The 17,890-nt window shown below is 34.2% G+C and overlaps 1 protein-coding gene across 5 annotated transcripts in view; it reads left to right on the top strand.

Moving 5' to 3' along the window:
• SNX13 (sorting nexin 13) overlaps window positions 1-17,890 on the top strand; it is a 166,408-nt gene that overhangs the window by 60,268 nt on the left and 88,250 nt on the right. For all 5 annotated transcript variants that reach the window (XR_005217024.1, XR_005217025.1, XM_037836844.1 and 2 more), the window contains exons 2-5: window positions 4,291-4,400; window positions 7,939-8,041; window positions 9,760-9,849; window positions 10,960-11,081. Coding sequence is in view for 3 of the 5 variants with exons in the window: in XM_037836844.1 (XP_037692772.1) it covers window positions 4,291-4,400; window positions 7,939-8,041; window positions 9,760-9,849; window positions 10,960-11,081 (425 nt within the window). In the remaining 2 variants the exon portion in view is untranslated. The remainder of the gene's footprint in view (window positions 1-4,290; window positions 4,401-7,938; window positions 8,042-9,759; window positions 9,850-10,959; window positions 11,082-17,890) is intronic.

The raw sequence follows: 17,890 nt of genomic DNA, 5'->3' as shown, positions 1-17,890 counted from the left end.
GGGTGGGTCCCAGCAGCTTCAGGCTCACGTCATTGCAATACTCAGTCTTTCAGAAGATAGTCTGCTTCCTGGCTTATTTAAACCTGAGTTCAGAATTGAATCTAATTGTCTGATTCCCCTGACTTGGGTTATTGTTTCTTGTAGAATCAATCACGGCAATCAGAGGAAAGGAACAAAATGCCCTGACTGTCTAGACTAAACCTAGGTCAAATGTTCCACCCCTGGAGCAAGTCAGAATTACTGTGACTTTTAACTTTAGGCAACTGTCAGCTGGCAAATTTAAAGGTTAGGGGAGGAGTCAGGATTTGCCTAGGTCCAGATCTCACTCTTGTACTTCTTAGCTGTGTGATCTTGGCAGTTTTTTAAAAAACTCTCTGTGCCTTAGTTTCTTTATTGTTAAACTTGGAACGATTATAGTGATTAAGCTAAAATTTTGACCACTGGACCTGTACTCATGTGCTCCACACAATGACCAAACCATATGACATAGGTGAGGAAATGAAGACATAGTGTTTCACAGTAAATTGTAAAGGTGATACTTGAATTCAGGTAATCTAACTTGAGTCCATCCATACTTTGTGAGCACTATGCTATCCTACCTTCTTGACTAAACTTCATAAATTGTTCTGAGAAGAAAATGAGACATGGTTTGTAGCGTGTTTAGTATCTATAGGGTATAGAACGTTTTGGTTTTCAGAACTTTTGGATTTTGGAATTGTGAATAAGGTATTATGGACCCAGAGATTTATTTAGGGAGAATTAATTTTATATTCTTACTATCCAAGACCAAAATGCTTTTCTGTTTACCAGGGTCATCTTTTATGTCCCTTAGTAGTGTTTTTAAAATGTCCTGATTTGGTTTAACATGCTTCTGGTTAATTTATATTTTTAAATGATCGTTTCTTCTATTATTTTTCCCACTTCTTGTTTGTATATATATATATTTTTAATAAGCCTTATTACCTACCACCTGCGATTTTGGATTTTTTGGTGTCCAATCATCTTATCTACAAATAATGACAGTTTTGTCTCATTTTTCAAGTCTTTTTCTTCCTCATCTGTAATTTTTTGGCGTGCACTTCCAGAATGTTATTAAAAATATTAATGTGGAGAGGTAGCTTCCTTGCCCTAATCTTTATTTTAACTAGACTTTTTGAGTCTCATCCTTTAATATTATTCTTGATTTTGGCATAATAGGTGTAGATATTTTATTTTATATGCTGTTAGGGAAATATAAAGCTATTCTTTTCATATAAAAGATTTAGAGTACTCAGTTGTGACGCTTTTAAACAGTTATTTAAAGAATAATATGGTAGGTTGTTAGAAATGAAAGAATCACAGACCCCACCCCAGGTATACTGGATCAGAATCCAAGAATAACAGACCCCACCCCAGGCATACTAGATTAGAATCCTTATTTTAACAAGATCCTCAAGTTTCAGAAGTATTACACTAGATCATTTGAAGGTTTCTTCAGATTTGTGAATCAGTGATTCTGGGACCAGCCAGCATGGATATTTCAGCAATGATTATCATATTTTGAGAAAAAAAAGATAATATATCAAGAATTATTTTAATGTAAATCAACATAATACAGATTTATTTCTCTTTTTTGGCTGCCACTTGGATTAACTCTTGAAGTAATACCTGTTTGAATTTATGAAAGATTTTTGACATTGTACATGATTATCCTAAATTTTATCATTTTGTATTATTTTAGGAAGTTTCTTTAATTGTGAGCAGCATCATTCAAACAGAAGGGTATATGAAACATTTATGTACTTTAAAGCGAACACTTATCACCCTGGTATAAGAAATAGAATCCTATTAAGTATTTGAGAAATCCCTACGTACTGTCTTCCAATTATGTCCTCCTCCTTTATCCCCAGAGATAGCCACTTTCCTTGCTTTAATTTTTATCTTTAAACCTCTGAATATATTCTTAAACAATATATTGAAAAACTGACTAGCAAGCATAAATCTGTAAAGAAAGAGTATGTTTTGATCGTCAGCTCTTCTCCTCATTGGTGAGGGCAGTTGCCCTTTCCTAGGGTTCTGGAGAGGGCCAAACACATGACACTTGGCACTGGGCAAATGAGACCAACAGCAGTTTATTCATAATACTCACAGCTGTGGGGAGGAGGACAGTGCACACCACAGTGCCCCCTGGTTCCCACGGGAGGATATGATTGGCTTGTTTGAAAAATTCCATAGGCTGGCAGAGAACTAAAGCCCTCTGTTCAGGGATAAATAGGCACTGTGCCTAGTCACCAATAAGGAGAGTTCTTTGGCCAGGGGACCTTTTCTGCGGGAGCACAGTGGGGAGGGAAACTTGGTGTGAGGCCATTTGAAGTCCTCCCAATTGTCGTTTGACCTTAATTTTAGGCCCTGTAACCACTGGATAATATTGCTAATATTAGATGAGATGTCACTAGGGAAGGTAGATTAAGATATCTGGGTCATAGTCTAGATCCAGCTTTCCTGAGAGTTAAGAATTATTCTTTCTAGAGAAGTCAGTGGATAAGGTTTTGAGTGAGTCTTGGGGAGCAGCATGTTTTCCATAGCTGGGGCATCTGAGAGAGTACTGTAGTGTGGACAAGTTAGTGGGTGTTCATGCAGAAATTCTTGGGAGTGGGGTGTTCTGACTTTATTCTAAATCACTATGTCCTACTTTTCAGCTGTTAGAAGTCAAAGGAGACTACTTCTGTAGATATGACATAGTATCCCCAGCTGATTCTGATGGGAGAATGTGAGGGCAGAGCAGAAACTTGTTAGCAGGCATGTGTCCTCGGGTTTAAAAAAGATCGTAGTGGCTAGGATGAGGAAAAAAGATGATAAAAATACAAATGAACAAGAATTGTGCCAACCCTACCCTATATGGAAAAAAAGTTGAACTCCACTGAGGGACATAAAAGAAGATATGAATACATGGAAAACATTATTTTGATGTAGGAAGACTCAATAAATTCTCCCTAAATAAATCTTGTTTGAGATTTCCGTGCACGTCACCTACTTGTTGAGAGCTTCTTAGACCAACTATATACAGTTGCTTTATATTCTCCATAGTACTTATCCCTGTCTGATCTAAATATATATTTATTTATTTGTCTTTCTTCCCCTTCCGGAATGTAAACTTAATGAAGGTATGTGAACTTAAGGGTATGCTTGTCTTTCTCCTCTCATTAGAATGTAAACTTAGGAGGGTATGTTTTGTTCTCTGTAGGATCTCCAGCATCTTAAAACTGTGGTTATCATATAGGAAGCAGTCAATGACTGATGAATGAATAAATGAATAAAACCCTCTTTTCTCTCATGATCTGCAGCATTTAATTGTCCATTCCATAGTTTTATGGTCATTATTTTTGTTCAAATTAGCATCTTATAATGCTTTCTATTATTTTCTTTTGATTCAGTGTCTAATTGTTTCATTCCTAGAAGACATACTTCTCTGTGTTCCTTGATGGCAAGAGTGGGATAAATACTTCCTTTGTATACCTCACAGTGCAAGGCAAATGGGTGCAGTAACATGTTGAATTGAATACATTTATCTATTCATAATGACTTAAATTGACAATCTACTTTTCCCTCAACAAAAGAAATACTTTTATTGGATAAAAGAGTATAATTCTGCATGAAATTGTGTTTTATTTTTAAGGATTGAAAATTTTGGAGCTATTTTGTTGAGATTGTGGTAAATTCTGTTAACTGGAAGTTGGAACTTTTGCAGTTATAATTTTATGCATTTCTGTGCACAATTTGAGTAAGTTAATATCAACTTCCAATGAAATAAGAATTTCTTACCCTGAAAATTTTATTTTTTTAAATGTTTTATCATACTGTAGTTATGTTGGGACTTAGTTTTAAAGCAAAATATTTATTCTAAAGGAATACAACTTTGTCTACATAGCCTTTTATATGCTTTTGCATATGTACAATATACAACTGTTTTTTAAATACTGTTGTTTCTTTTGCCAGCATATAGCTCCACAATTTGTGTAACTATTTCCCTCTTGTTGTACCTTTATATTATTACTAGATTTTTTGTTTTTATTTTTGCCATTGCTGATGTTCTGTTAATCTCTTTATATAAATAGATTTTGGGGAGCTGTATATTGTTTTTTGGAGATAAATTCCCAAGAGTGTACTTAACAGTTCCATAAGTAATTATTTTAAGTTATTGAAACAATACTGTAAATGTTTAAAAGGAGAAATTAAAAAAGATAATGTAAAGGTTTTGTTTCTAGCTCATCTGGAGAATTATTTATTCATTTATTTTTTTCTTTATTTCAGGCCAGTCTCTCCATATGGGGATGGGGAAGCCTTGGCATTGTCCTCTTTCTAGTAACATTTGGACCCTTTGTAATTTATTTGGCATTTTATATCCTCTGCTTTGTGGGTGGGTAAGTATATACAATGATAATTTTATAGTTTGTATGTCATCTATTCAAAATTGAAACAGATGACAGAAGTGAGAGTGTGATTTATGAATGGTAATTTTTATAAATTGTTAAAAAAGTAAAATTAAGATACCCATCGAAATAAAAAGAGCGATGGCTATTTGTACCACATATATGGGTAGATGTCTTCAAAAATAAAATTTCCATTTTCTGCAGGTTTAAACTTTTGGAGGATAATACGTAAAGTTTTTAAGATTCTTAAATTCCTTTTGGTATTGTTTCTCCTTTAAAGTTGAAATTTCTGTATCCATTTTAATATTATTATTAAGGTAAATAGGTTAAATTGAGATGACACACCAAGTTTTACTTAGTCAAAGATAGTATTTGTCCCATTGAGCAGTCTTCAAACAATAATGTTAATTATTTCCCTTAATGAATACTTTTATTTTGGTCTAGTGAATTCAGATAAACACTTAGTTTTACAGTTTTCTCTTCATAGTTATTTGGTTTACAATGTTTATGCTTTTGCTTGAGTTGATAAATGTTTTGCAAGGGAGGTTTCAGTCATAATTTATTGTAGCTTCCTGTGCAGAGCATTTGGTATCAGACCTGAATTATATGTAAGAAAATGGATAAGCCAGAGAGACTTATATTTAAATATCCTAACCAAAGTAGCTGTTTTATTGTTAAGAAATGTATGTGTATGTATATGCGTGCAATACATTTATGTAATTATTTGTCGAATAAACACCTTTGGATTCTTTTTTTTTTAACCTTTTGAAACCACATTTATAGGAGTTGTTTCAGCCTATAGGTTTAGGGGATTTAGATGAATTGAATAAAATATATAAACTGTGACCTGGGAGACTGTATAAGACACTGATGGGGTGGCTTCTGAATATGTATCTATGACTTATCATGTCTTTCAGAGTACAGGTTTGAAAGTCATTTGTAGCTATTTTATAGGGAGCATATGCACTGATTGCTAAGTGAGAATTGCTTAAATTGAGTGGTGACCTCAGGACTCCATAAAACTTTATTTTATGTTAGATTTTCATTACAAATGTCCAGATATGACACTAAATAGTGAAAAAACTAATATTTTCATTACACATGTCCAGATATGATACTGTATAAGAATTAAGAAGTAAGCCATAGGAATCAGATACATGGAGTGCAAATATCTTTTTGATGATAAAGATGATTGAAGACTATATCATAGATCTGTAGGCAAGTCTATACTAATTATACTACTTTCTAATTATACTGCTCAGACACAAGCTGCATGGCTGCACCTTTCTCCAACAGCGTTTTGGCTGCTCTTACTAGTCAGAAAGGAGGTTATTTGTCCTGAGGAGAGGTTTCTCTGAAAGGGAGAGCTTTCTTCTAATTAAGCTCTTGTCAAGGGAGAAGGAAAAGGATTTCAGATTATTTCCCATTACTTGAGAAATTTGTAGCTTTATAGGCAAAGGTGGATGGGTGCAGAATCGTACTGTATATCATATCAGAGGCTGCTCCACATAAAATAGGAGAAAGAAGGTGGTGATCACTCCATTCAGTAAAAAGTCACAGGAACCTTTGTTGCTCCTTTTTTGAGTCTTCTAATTCATGAATGAACAATTGTAAAAAAGTCTTTTGGGAGCTTGTAAAGTTCTATACAATTTTTAGGTAGGATGGATATTGGAAGACGTGAAAGGGGTAGCAGAACCTTTTAGATAACTTTAAGAGTCCCATGATGGGGTCCAAAATTCTTAAGGTCTTGTTGTATCATAAATTGATCTGATGTTGTTTTCCAGACTACGTTAATTTCAATGAAACTCTTTGCCAATATAAAGGGCCTCTTTCTTATCTATTAGTATGGCCTTCAAAAACATCTCAGAGGAATTGGTTAATTAAGCATTCTCAGATTACTCAGGTATAGGAGATGGGTATCATAATTTCTTGACTCACATCTTTCTTATGTCTGTAATTATGGGGAATGATTGTCATTTCTTTTAAAGTAACTTACATAGTTTAATACCTTATGTATTTATAGAACAAAACAGGCTTTCAGTGTCAGTTTTAAGTAAAATAAATACATCACATATAAATAAATATTATTTCTTAGTCTTAACTGTGTTTTCTTATTGTGTAAGTTTTTAAAGCTATGTTTTTGGTTTTTTTCTTACATAAAATGCAGGTTTGAGGGAATTAATACATTTTCCTCTGGAAACTAGTTTTTTTTGTTTTTCTGACAAAAAAGTCAAGTTCTGCAGTTTTACCTGTCTGCCACACTGATAGTGTATATATATTTTGCATACAGTCAAGGCTAACCCTTTTTTTTCTAATATAAGGAAAACTTTTGGAAAGAAAATCACTCAGGAATTTGTTTTAGGTTTCTGTTTTTGCTTGGTATTTTGGTATGTCATCAGTACTTTAATAGTATGGTTATTTCATGGCATTGTATTATATTTGTTGTGCTATGTAACAATTTGTGTGCCTGTTTTTAGTTAAACTTCAAGGTTGAAACTATTAGGTTTTTTGTAAGATCAGACTGTTCCTTAGCTTACTGTCAGCAAACATTTAATGTTTTATTAGTTTGTTTCATGATTTTTTGTTTTTTAGAAATACAGTGTTAATATAAGCATTTTATTTTGTCTATAAATGTCAAGTTGAAAAATAGAGCCAAATGGATTTTAGTTACAATCTCAGATATAAAACAGAGATAGGTGAAATTCACTAATTCCAAAGCCAACTCTTTTTTTAAAAAACAAAGCAAAACAAAACAGAATCAATGACATGAACTGATTTGACTTTATCTGTATTCTCCACCCCACCTCCACTTCGGTGGTACCTATACCGAAGAGCAATCAGATGGCAGGCAGCCAGGAAAAGCAGAGGACCTTGAGAATCTTCCTTTAAGTAGTTGGTTAACTGTATTTAATTTTTGACTGTTTCCCTTCGTCTTGTTTTTTACAATAAGATCATTTAATTTTCATTTTTTATGGCTTTCCAGTGCTTAGGTTTGTTGATAAATTTTAAATATAGGAAATATTGATGACACTTATTTAGTACTTATCAGTGAAGTAGTTCGAAACTGGTATTTATCTTACCATGACTCTATAATTGCTTTAAAAACAATTAGCCTTTTAATATTTTACTTTAAATAGTTAACAGAACTATGGAAGTATACCATTTAACTATAGTTTTAGATCTTATTTGTCTTTATCCTTGGTTATTAGCTAGTTACTTATTTAATAAGGGCTGATTTTCCTAAAGTTTGAAAACATTTTCTGATACTCTTCATGAAATATATTTGACCGAAAGTGTGAAAGACATTAATATATAAATTCACAAAATGCTTACAGTTGTTTAAATCTTAGAACATAAAAAAATTCTGTCAGTACCTTGCCATTTATCACAAATTGACTTTTTAGTCAGTTTTAGTTAATTTTTAATGAGTGATCTATTGAATCTGAATATTTTTAATATACGTGGTAATAGTTGTGTTAAATTATAGTACAGTTTTGTTTTTATATCTGTAATTAAATATTTTTTTCAGAGGTTTTGTGGTTACTCTCCTGTTTGGAAAAACAAATTCGGAGAAGTACCTAGAGCAGTGTGAACACTCATTTCTTCCTCCAACATTGACTGGGGTTCCTAAGGTAAATATTGGGAAGAAATATGAAACCTGAAAGTCTAGTTCTTTACAATGATGATAATGTGATTACCTGTATATATATATGGCTTGCAAAATTTTCCTGTAATTCACTGATACTCACTTAAGTTTATGGGTGACTTTCTGATTATGTTTAGAGAATGCATTAGAAAAGATCATCTTGAAAAACTTTTAGTCTTAGATGTAAAAAGTGAGAATGCAAATTTGAAAGAAAGATAGAAATTGGTTATTTTAATTTGGCAGCTTTCCCTGCTGTATTAGTAGTTTCAAAGCATCGTATGTTTGCTTTGTAAGAATGTCAGTGAATATTTGGTTTTGAATAAAATACATTGCATAGGAACCAGAAAAAATAATTGTCATTTTTTCTTTAACTACTTTGAAAACTATAGCTTGTAATTAGGTTATTCTGTATCTATAAGTTTAGTAATTCCAGCTCAAATTTTATTATCTTGAATGGTGCTGTTTTTTTTAAATTAATTTTTCAGTATCATACTCTATAGGTAAAAGTTGGAATTGAGGATTATAGGTAGTCTTCAGATTTTGCATTGCCTTCAGTTCTTGTCAGTTCTTGTTGTGTTGGTGAGGTGATTGGTTTCATCTGATATGAAGAAAAACAAATGACCTGGAGTTGATGCCAGTAATATAACTTTAGAATTATTTTGCTCATTATGTGCTAAGATGTAGGAGATGCAGACATAAGTAATGTTCTGTATTAGTTTACATTACAGAATTAAAAAATTCACTCTATCCCACTGACTTTCACATTGATAGATAAGCTAAATTTTTCTAATACGTATTAAAATGTTTTTGTGATCTCTGAAGTGTTTTTCTCTCCTCCTTTAGGACTCCCGTTAATGTATTCGTTGACTTTGCTCACAAGTCTTTCTGAGGAAATGTACCTTTTCTTCTTTTGAACCTTTTCTTAACCACAAATAGTTTCCATTTGAGTGGTACATACAGATGATGGGAAACATGTTAAGAAATAAGATCCTAGACAGTAATAAATAATTGTAAAGACTGATTACATCTTTATAGTCCATTTTTTGGTAGATGGCACACAAAAAAAAAACAGTGGTTTTGTTTTGTTATTTCTAAAATATGATTTATAAATTTAAGAAAAATTTTTAGTGGTTGCAAAATCTGTAATATTATTACTTGAAGCATATTTGTATTTTGAAGAGTCTCCCACTACATTTTACCCTATTCTAGACCACTGAGCTTTCTGAAGAAATAAGTGTTCTAAGTTATCAAAAAGCATCCCTAATTACAGTCAATTAACAAATATATTCAGCTTTTACTCTTTGGGGCTGGGTGAAGGGAGGGTGGTATAAAAGGGGAGAGGAGGGAGACTGTCCAATGGAGACAATTTTCATTTAGACTCACCTGAAACATTAAGTTATGGTTTTAAAGTTTCATTGAAATATGGCAGCAGTATACCTGTATGTTTCAATTTTCTCATATTCTAAGTAATGTTTTTCGATTTTATTAAAATTTTCAGGGATAATAGATTTTTTCCCAGGTATCTGGTTGTTTTTTTTTTTAAACTTGAGATATAGTGTTTTGTTTATACTAGTCTCAAGAAATAACATTATTTATTGACTTGAAGATAATGACAGGGAAGTTACAATGCTTGTTTGATTAGAAGTGAGCTAGAGAGATTTTAAATCAAGAAATTACACAGTAAAATGTTATGGTTTTTTAAAGTGCTTAGAAGAAATGAAACGGGAAGCCAGGACTATTAAGATTGATAGAAGACTGACTGGTGCCAATATAATTGATGAACCTCTCCAGCAAGTGAGTTTCAGTATGTGGTATTTGAATTATATATCTTGAGTGCAAGATATATTCTTTTGAAAATACTAAGAAAAACTTCTTGTTTTTTATTTTAATATGCTGGGATTTCATTATAATGCTATCCTTGGATTTTGTGCTTGAAGATGATGCCTTATATATGAACTAATTTATTATGAAGTGATTAACTTAACATTAAAGCTGTTTCATTGGATTTGCATTGAGAAAAAACATTTATCCATGTATTTTTATAAGCACATTTATTTTTATAAAAATACATTTGTAAAAATGACAACAATGTTTCTATTAAATTTATAGTTAAAGTATTGCATTTTAGCTGATGAACAGGTTTAGTGGTTTGGTGAATCAGGTATGTTTTTTCCTGCTAGTTTTACTGCTTTTTAAGATGGAGATAATCTGTTTTCATCCAAGAGTACTCCAAAATTAGAATTAGATAAAAAAATTTATTCCCTTCCCCAAATATTTTTCATTGCTTTTCTTTTTTATTATTTGATTCATTGTAAATAATGTTTACATTGAAGTTCTGTTTATTCTATAGATGAACCCATAGTTTAGTTTATCTGATTTGCAAAAACATTATTTAATGTTTGTATTATTTGCTGTTTGTTGACTAAGTGAATACAGTTGGCAGTATCCAAAGGTATTAGTAGAATTAAGTGAACTCCTTAGTCAATCTTGTAATTAGACTTCAAGGTATCTGATGATATTATTTTGGCAAAGCTGTTTATTTTTGAGAATTAAGTTCCATTGGCATTACTTTACATCTCATTTCATCAAAGTGATTAAAATTCTTCGTTATATTATAGCATTGAAAATTTATTCATATTTTCTCCCCAAACTCTTTCTTTACCTGAATTTGAATGGGGCTTAACTATACATAACTCTTCAGTTTTAAAAATTTTACAGCAGTAGATGAGTTGGGATACCAAATTAATTTTTACAAGTTTGAAATGGCTTTTACAAAGAAGGCATTTACTTACCTTTATAATTTAGTATGTGGAGAATAAATATAAATTGAGAGATAATCCTCTTAGTTTGCCACTGTTACTTTACAATTCCTAAAAAGTACTTTTTCCTATATTTTTATTATAGGTTATCCAGTTTTCCTTGAGGGATTATGTCCAGTATTGGTATTATACATTAAGTGATGATGAATCTTTTCTTCTTGAAATTAGGCAAGCTCTTCAAAATGCACTCATTCAGTTTGCTACTAGGTAAGGTCACTGCATAAATTGTATTATGTGGAAAATTATAGACATATTGTTTGAACCAATAGAGAAAAGAGCTTTTAAATGAGTGGGTACAATTGATTAAAAGGTGAGTAGAACAGTAAATTACTGTGGTATAAACCTCAGATTGTAGAACTAGAGCCCTTAAGATCTTTAAATTGTCCCAGGCTTGAGATTTCTACAGAATGTTTATCTTAATTAAGCCCTGCTTTCTTTGTCTTATACTATTTCTTCCTCTGGGTCTAGTCAAGTGACTTTTTAAAGTCTTTTCCATATTTATTGATAATAATTTTTTTTCCCACTTCCCCAATGCTATGGAAATAGATTAGTTTCAGTGTAACTACTATCTCACATGCACTTTCAGTGTAACTGCTCTTTCACCTTTGGCACATAGCTAATAGAAGTCCTCTTAGTGGGAGGGGAAGGAACCAAAGGAGCATGAGTCAGTAGAGAATATTCAGGATTCCATACCCCCCCACCCCCCAAAGAGGAATATATTTTAATGAGTTTGTTTTAAGAGATTTTTCTCTTGGGAGGCATATTTAATTTTCACCCTACACAAAATCACGATGTACTACTTCCCATAAGACAAAATATTTTGGCCTGTATCCTTGTGGTTAGCTACTGATGTTTTTTGGGGGTCATTTCGTGTCTATTTAAATTAGGTTGACTTTCAATTTTATTTTTGAAAGCCTTCTATTTTATTAATTAGCAGTATTATGTAAAAGGAAAACTCTTACTCCAGAATTTATTTATTTATTTATCAGAAATTATTTTTGAAAGAAAGGATTTTATGTTTGGAAGAGTTTGCAAACCTTCTTCTTCTTCTTCTTCTTTTTTTTTTTTTTTTTTTTTTTTTTGTTTGGTTAAAAGAATGTGCTACCTAAAACACACAAAGATTTTCCCACTAGCCTATAGAATTAAGGCGGGAGACACTTGCCATAGTCATAAGTATACTGTCAAATGTGAAGGCATTGGTCTCCATCCAGCCCCTCCACTTCCCCACTTATGTCTTGAAATATAGTCTTATAATTCTGGAAATTTTGGAGAATAGAACTTTGCCCTAGGGTTATTGCCATGCCATGTTTTCTGCTATGTGTACATAGACATTTCCAGCCTCATGCTACCCTGTCAGTACCTTTCCTCTATAACTTAGTTGACCTAAAGCTTTAAATTAGAGGAGGATTAGTTCCTCAACCCTAGGTTATTGGGGAGCATTATAAGTAAAATTTATGATATGAACAATATCTTTAGTTGTAGAGCTGGATTTGAGCTCCTCCTCCCTTCTGATGAACAGCAAACATTTGCAGAGTAGCCAGCCAGGGTTATAGATGTAGGTAGACTCACTGTAGAAACACGGAAAATATAATTGGTATAATCAAAGAAAGTCAGAAATTGGGTTTTATCTCCTTTACTTAATATGCAGCATTATTGAGTGTTAGATACTGTTTCAGATAACTTTTGAATAATCATTCACTAAATGCTTCCTATAGCAACAATATTGTCATGGCCTAAGAGGGTTTTTATAGCCAAAGGACTAAAGAAAGCACTGGACACATTCTGAGATATGAGCTTTTATTATGGGGCTTACCTCCGGGGCGGGGGGCGGGGGGGGGGAAGTCAAGTCATGTTGCCCTGAAATCAGGAGCTTCTCTGAATGGATTCAGGAGCTGCTCTGAATGGCAGACTATTTCTCTGGGCCGTGAGAAACATCCTAATGATTTTTTTTTCTTTGAAAGGATGGGACTAAGAAGAGTTAATTAGTCTTTGTCTGACTGCATACAAGTGTATAAAAATCTAGCAAATTTTAGACACGGAAAGAACTTTAAACTAGTAATTCTAAGACTTGAGTTTGCATCCTGCCTCCACGGCTTAGCTATGGTATCATAAGCAAGTATTTTAACCTCTTTGAACCTTGATTTTTCTCATATGTGAAATAAACATAATAATACCTGCCCTGCTCTGTGTTCCTCACAGCTTTGAATTCATCTATTCATTTAACTAGTATTTTGTGCCTAGTTTGAACTAGCGTGGTACTGGGGATAAGCACTGAATAAAACTCTGGTCAGTAGAATGAAATGAAAATAATACTTATGACAGTGTTTTGAAATTTGTGAAGGAATTTAGAAATTAAAATTTTTTATGCCATCCAATTCCCATAATTTTATAGATGAGGAAACTAGAGTCTAGAAAAAGTTAAGTGGTTAGTCCAAAATTACCCTACGAGTTAGGGGCAGAAGTGGAATTAGATTCGGATTGTTCTTAACAGTCTGGTATTCTTTTCCCCATTTTCCTTTAGATATATTATAATCTAGGTTGTTCTTAGTATATCCACCCTTCTTTCCCCTGATTTTTGATCCCCTTAATCATCTTTTCTTTTCACTTGATGTTTTAAGTTTTTTTCCTCTTCTGTAAAATTCTTTGCTATCAAGCTAACTATTTGAATGATTACATGAAAATCCAGGTTTCTTCCTGCCTAGACTGACCTGAATTTAAATCTTTGCTTTGCTGTTGGCCAAGTTTTGAGCAAATTAATCAGCTTTTCTGAGCCTTAGTTTCCTCGTTTTTAAAAGGTTAATAATAACTACTTTAGAGGCTGTTTTGAAGCTAAAAAATGATAGTAAATAAAGCCCTTAGCATACAGTAAGGCTCCATAATTGTTTGTCTCTTTGTGCCTTTTCTGTGAACTTTTAAATTTTTGTCCTACTTTGGCTTTTTCTGTTACTCTTACAATGGTGCTCAACATGTCTGTTTCTAATGCCAATATTGAGAAAATTTGTTCTGTTTAACGTCATTGAAGTACTACTTAAATCCTTGTGTACCAACTGCCATGCACAGTGAAGCATAAGAAAGGAGTACAACTTTCCTTCAACTTAAAATTTTCTATAGAGTTCCTAACCAGGGGACCACAGAACCCTAAAAATGTATATAAAATGTCTGTTTTTGTCTGTTGAGAGGTTCCATAGATTTTATTTTATTTTATTTTATTTATTTTTATTTTTTTATTAAATTCAGTTTTATTGAAATACATTCACACACCATACAATCATCCATGGTATACAATCCACTGTCCACAGTATGATAACATAGTTATGCGTTCATCACCACAATCTATCTCTGAACATTTGAACACCCAAATCATCTCCCCATCCCACCCCATTTGTCCTTTAGTTTTTTTTTTTTTGTTTTTTTTTTTTTCTTTTTTAGGATATATATATATATATATATTTTTAATCTTCATTTTATTGAGATATATTCACATACCACGCAGTCATACAAAACAAATCGTACTTTCGATTGTTTACAGTACCATTACATGGTGGTACATTCATCACCCAAATCAATCCCTGGCACCTTCATTAGCACACACACAAAAATAACAAGAATAATAATTAGAGTGAAAAAGAGCAATTGAAGTAAAAAAGAACACTGGGTACCTTTGTCTGTTTGTTTCCTTCCCCTATTTTTCTACTCATCCGTCCATAAACTAGACAAAGTGGAGTGTGGTCCTTATGGCTTTCCCAATCCCATTGTCACCCCTCATAAGCTACATTTTTATACAACTGTCTTCGAGATTCATGGGTTCTGGGTTGTAGTTTGATAGTTTCAGGTATCCACCACCAGCTACCCCAATTCTTTAGAACCTAAAAAGGGTTGTCTAAAGTGTGCATAAGAGTGCCCACCAGAGTGACCTCTCGGCTCGTTTTGGAATCTCTCTGCCACTGAAGCTTATTTCATTTCCTTTCACATCCCCCTTTTGGTCAAGAAGATGTTCTCCGTCCCACGATGCCAGGTCTACATTCCTCCCCAGGAGTCATATTCCACGTTGCCAGGGAGATTCACTCCCCTGGGTGTCTGATCCCACGTAGGGGGGAGGGCAGTGATTTCACCTTTCAAGTTGGCTTAGGTAGAGAGACAGGGCCACATCTGAGCAACAAAGAGGCATTCGGGAGGAGGCTGTTAGGCACAACCATAGGGAGGCCTAGCCTCTCCTTTGCAGCAACCGTCTTCCCAAGGGTAAAACCTGTGGTAGAGGGCTCAACCCATCAAACCAGAGAGGTTCCATAGATTTTAATTAAAAAAAAAAAAAAAGACCTATGAATTCATAAAAGATTTAGAACCACCTAATTTTGGGGTTTGTATTTATTCATCAACTTGGAGAAACAATTAGAGAATGCTAGCATAAAACACATAACCTAAATTTAGGAGGCTAATGGAAAGAAAAGGACATGCTTAGGAGTCTGAAGTCACAGATTTGAGCTTTATCTCTATTACTTATTAAGCACCATGGCCTTGAATGGGCAAGACACAAATTCTTTAAGTCTGAAGATAATAACCCTTATTTCCTTGTCAGATTGCTTTGAGGATTAAATGACACCACATGTGAAAGAGCACTTTGTAATGCTTATTTCAGCATTAGTACATGACTTTACCTCCAGAGTGCCTTTCAGATCTCCTTTTCTGTGGAACCTGGGCCTGAATGTGGCTGGAGCTTTAGGGGATGAATCCATGGTAACCCACATGTTTTTATTCCCCCTTCAAATGAGGTATGACATAGGACAAAAAGCTCTGGGTTAGGTATCAGGAGATCTGTCTTATAATTCTGTTTCTACTGTTAAGTTAGTGTATCTGAAAAAAAATTTCTTAATGTCTCTATAACACAGTAGTACTACTGCTTGGAGCTGACCCAGAGTCATGAGGAGCAAATAAAATGATGTGCATGAAACATTTGGTAAAGTATTTGTTAACCAATAAATGGTATTTTGGGTAACTTATTGGGTTTTCTGTTCCTCAATCTCTAATAAAATAGGGGTAATTATCCCATAGGGTTGTGGTAATGATTTTATGGGTGGAAAAGTACATGTAAAACATTTACCGCAGGATCTGACACAGTGAGTTCAATAAAAGTTAACTTTGTTGTTGTTATTTTAATTTTTATTTACTAGGTTCCTAGGATATATACACAGATTATTTGACCTTGTCTTGGCTTTGTTGAGATAAAATTAAGATCCATGACATGGAGAAAAATAAAGTAGTCATTTGTTTGGTACTGAGAGCAGTTGTGCTGTAGAGATGGACCAGAAGACCTCATCTAGGATGAGACTGAAAACGATATATTGTGGATGACTAGAGAGGGATGAAGTACATGTTAGAAAAGTGCAATAGTATAAGCGAAGTTCTAGGAAAGGGAGTAAGGATAATGTAGAAACTATGAGGAGATAAAAGTGAGCAAGGGGAAGAATCTAAGATGGTGGCATAGAGAGGAGTGGAAGATAGTTAGTCCCCCTGAACAATTAAAAAAAAACAGAAACAACTAGTAAATAATCCGGAATAACTGCGGGGAGACAAACATGACCTTCCACTCATCATACACCAACTTGAATTGGGAGGAATGCCCAAGATGACAGTGTAAAATCTGTAAGTAAAAACTGCGGATCCAAGCCAGGAGACCCTTCCTGGCACAGCCTGAGCTGCAACGCCTTGTGGTGCTAGAGAGAAGCTTTCTCCCAGCAAGCGAATATAGCTCAGCTGAGCACCAACTGGGGTTTTAATTAGCAAGTGTGAACTGCTCACTGTGAGCTACAAATCCCCAACAAGCAGACAGAGGCTTTTGGTGACGACTAACTTTGAAGAGCTGGAGGGTCGCCGCGGATTAGCCCTGAAGGGGACTTTCTGTTCCTTTTTCGGCTTAGTGGAGAAAGCTTCAGCCATTTTTAGTTCACAGTGCTCTGACCCAGACAAGGGTGGAGATAGCACAGGTAGCAAGAGACCATTCAAATGCTAATGACCTCTCCCTAGGGGGTCTCTCTTCTCTAAGAGGAAAGGGGTGGGGCCCATCTCTACTACCTGCCTTCCATTCAGAACCAGACCCCATAGCCTGTGGGAAAGTAACCATAGGCCACACCTCCTTACACCACTCTGGAATTACAGGCTGACAGGTGCCGCCTGCTGGGAAGAAAAGCACAGTGACCTGAGGCCTCACTGGGTGTATCAGTTTTCTAAGACACACCCTCAGGGAAACCAGATACTGAATATTTCTTCCTTCTGGGGCCTGAGTCCATTCGGGTCTGGGAAAACCTGATTGGGGTAACCAAGGAAACCATGCCTAGACAATGGAAAACAACAGCCTACTCTAAGAAAATGAACTTATGGCCCAGTCAAAGGAACAAATTTATACTTCAACCGAGATACAGGAATTTAAACAACTAATACTAAATCATAAAAAGTTTAGGGAAGATATGGCAAAAGAGATCAGTGTCTAATGAAAACACTGGGCATGTATAAAGTAGAAATTGAAAGTTCGAGAGACAACTGGCAGAGTCTATAGAAATAAAAGGGACAACACAAGAGATGAAAGACACAATGGAAACATACATCAGCAGATCTCAAGAGGTGGAAGAAAACACTGGAGAACAAGGTACCTGAAAGCCTACACACCAAAGAACAGATAGAGAAAAGAATGGAAACATATGAGCAATGTCTCCAGGAACTTAAGGACAAAATGAAATGCAGGAATGTACATGTCATTGGTGCCCCAGAAGGAGAAGAGAAGGGAAAAGGGGCAGAAGCAATAATAGAGGAAATAATAAACGATAATTTCCCATCTCTTATGAAAGACATAAAATTACGGATCCAAGAATCGCAGAATAGATCTGAATAGGCTATGCCAAGACACTTAATAATCAGATTATCAAACATCAAAGATAAAGAGAGAATCCTGAAAGCAGCAAGAGAAAAGTGATCCATCACATACCAAGGAAGCTTCATAAGACTGGGTAGATTTCTCACCAGAA

Source organism: Choloepus didactylus, chromosome 5 (assembly GCF_015220235.1).
Source record: "Choloepus didactylus isolate mChoDid1 chromosome 5, mChoDid1.pri, whole genome shotgun sequence".
NCBI classification, from domain to species: Eukaryota; Metazoa; Chordata; class Mammalia; order Pilosa; family Megalonychidae; genus Choloepus; species Choloepus didactylus.
This window is presented reverse-complemented; position numbering and strand designations above follow the sequence as displayed.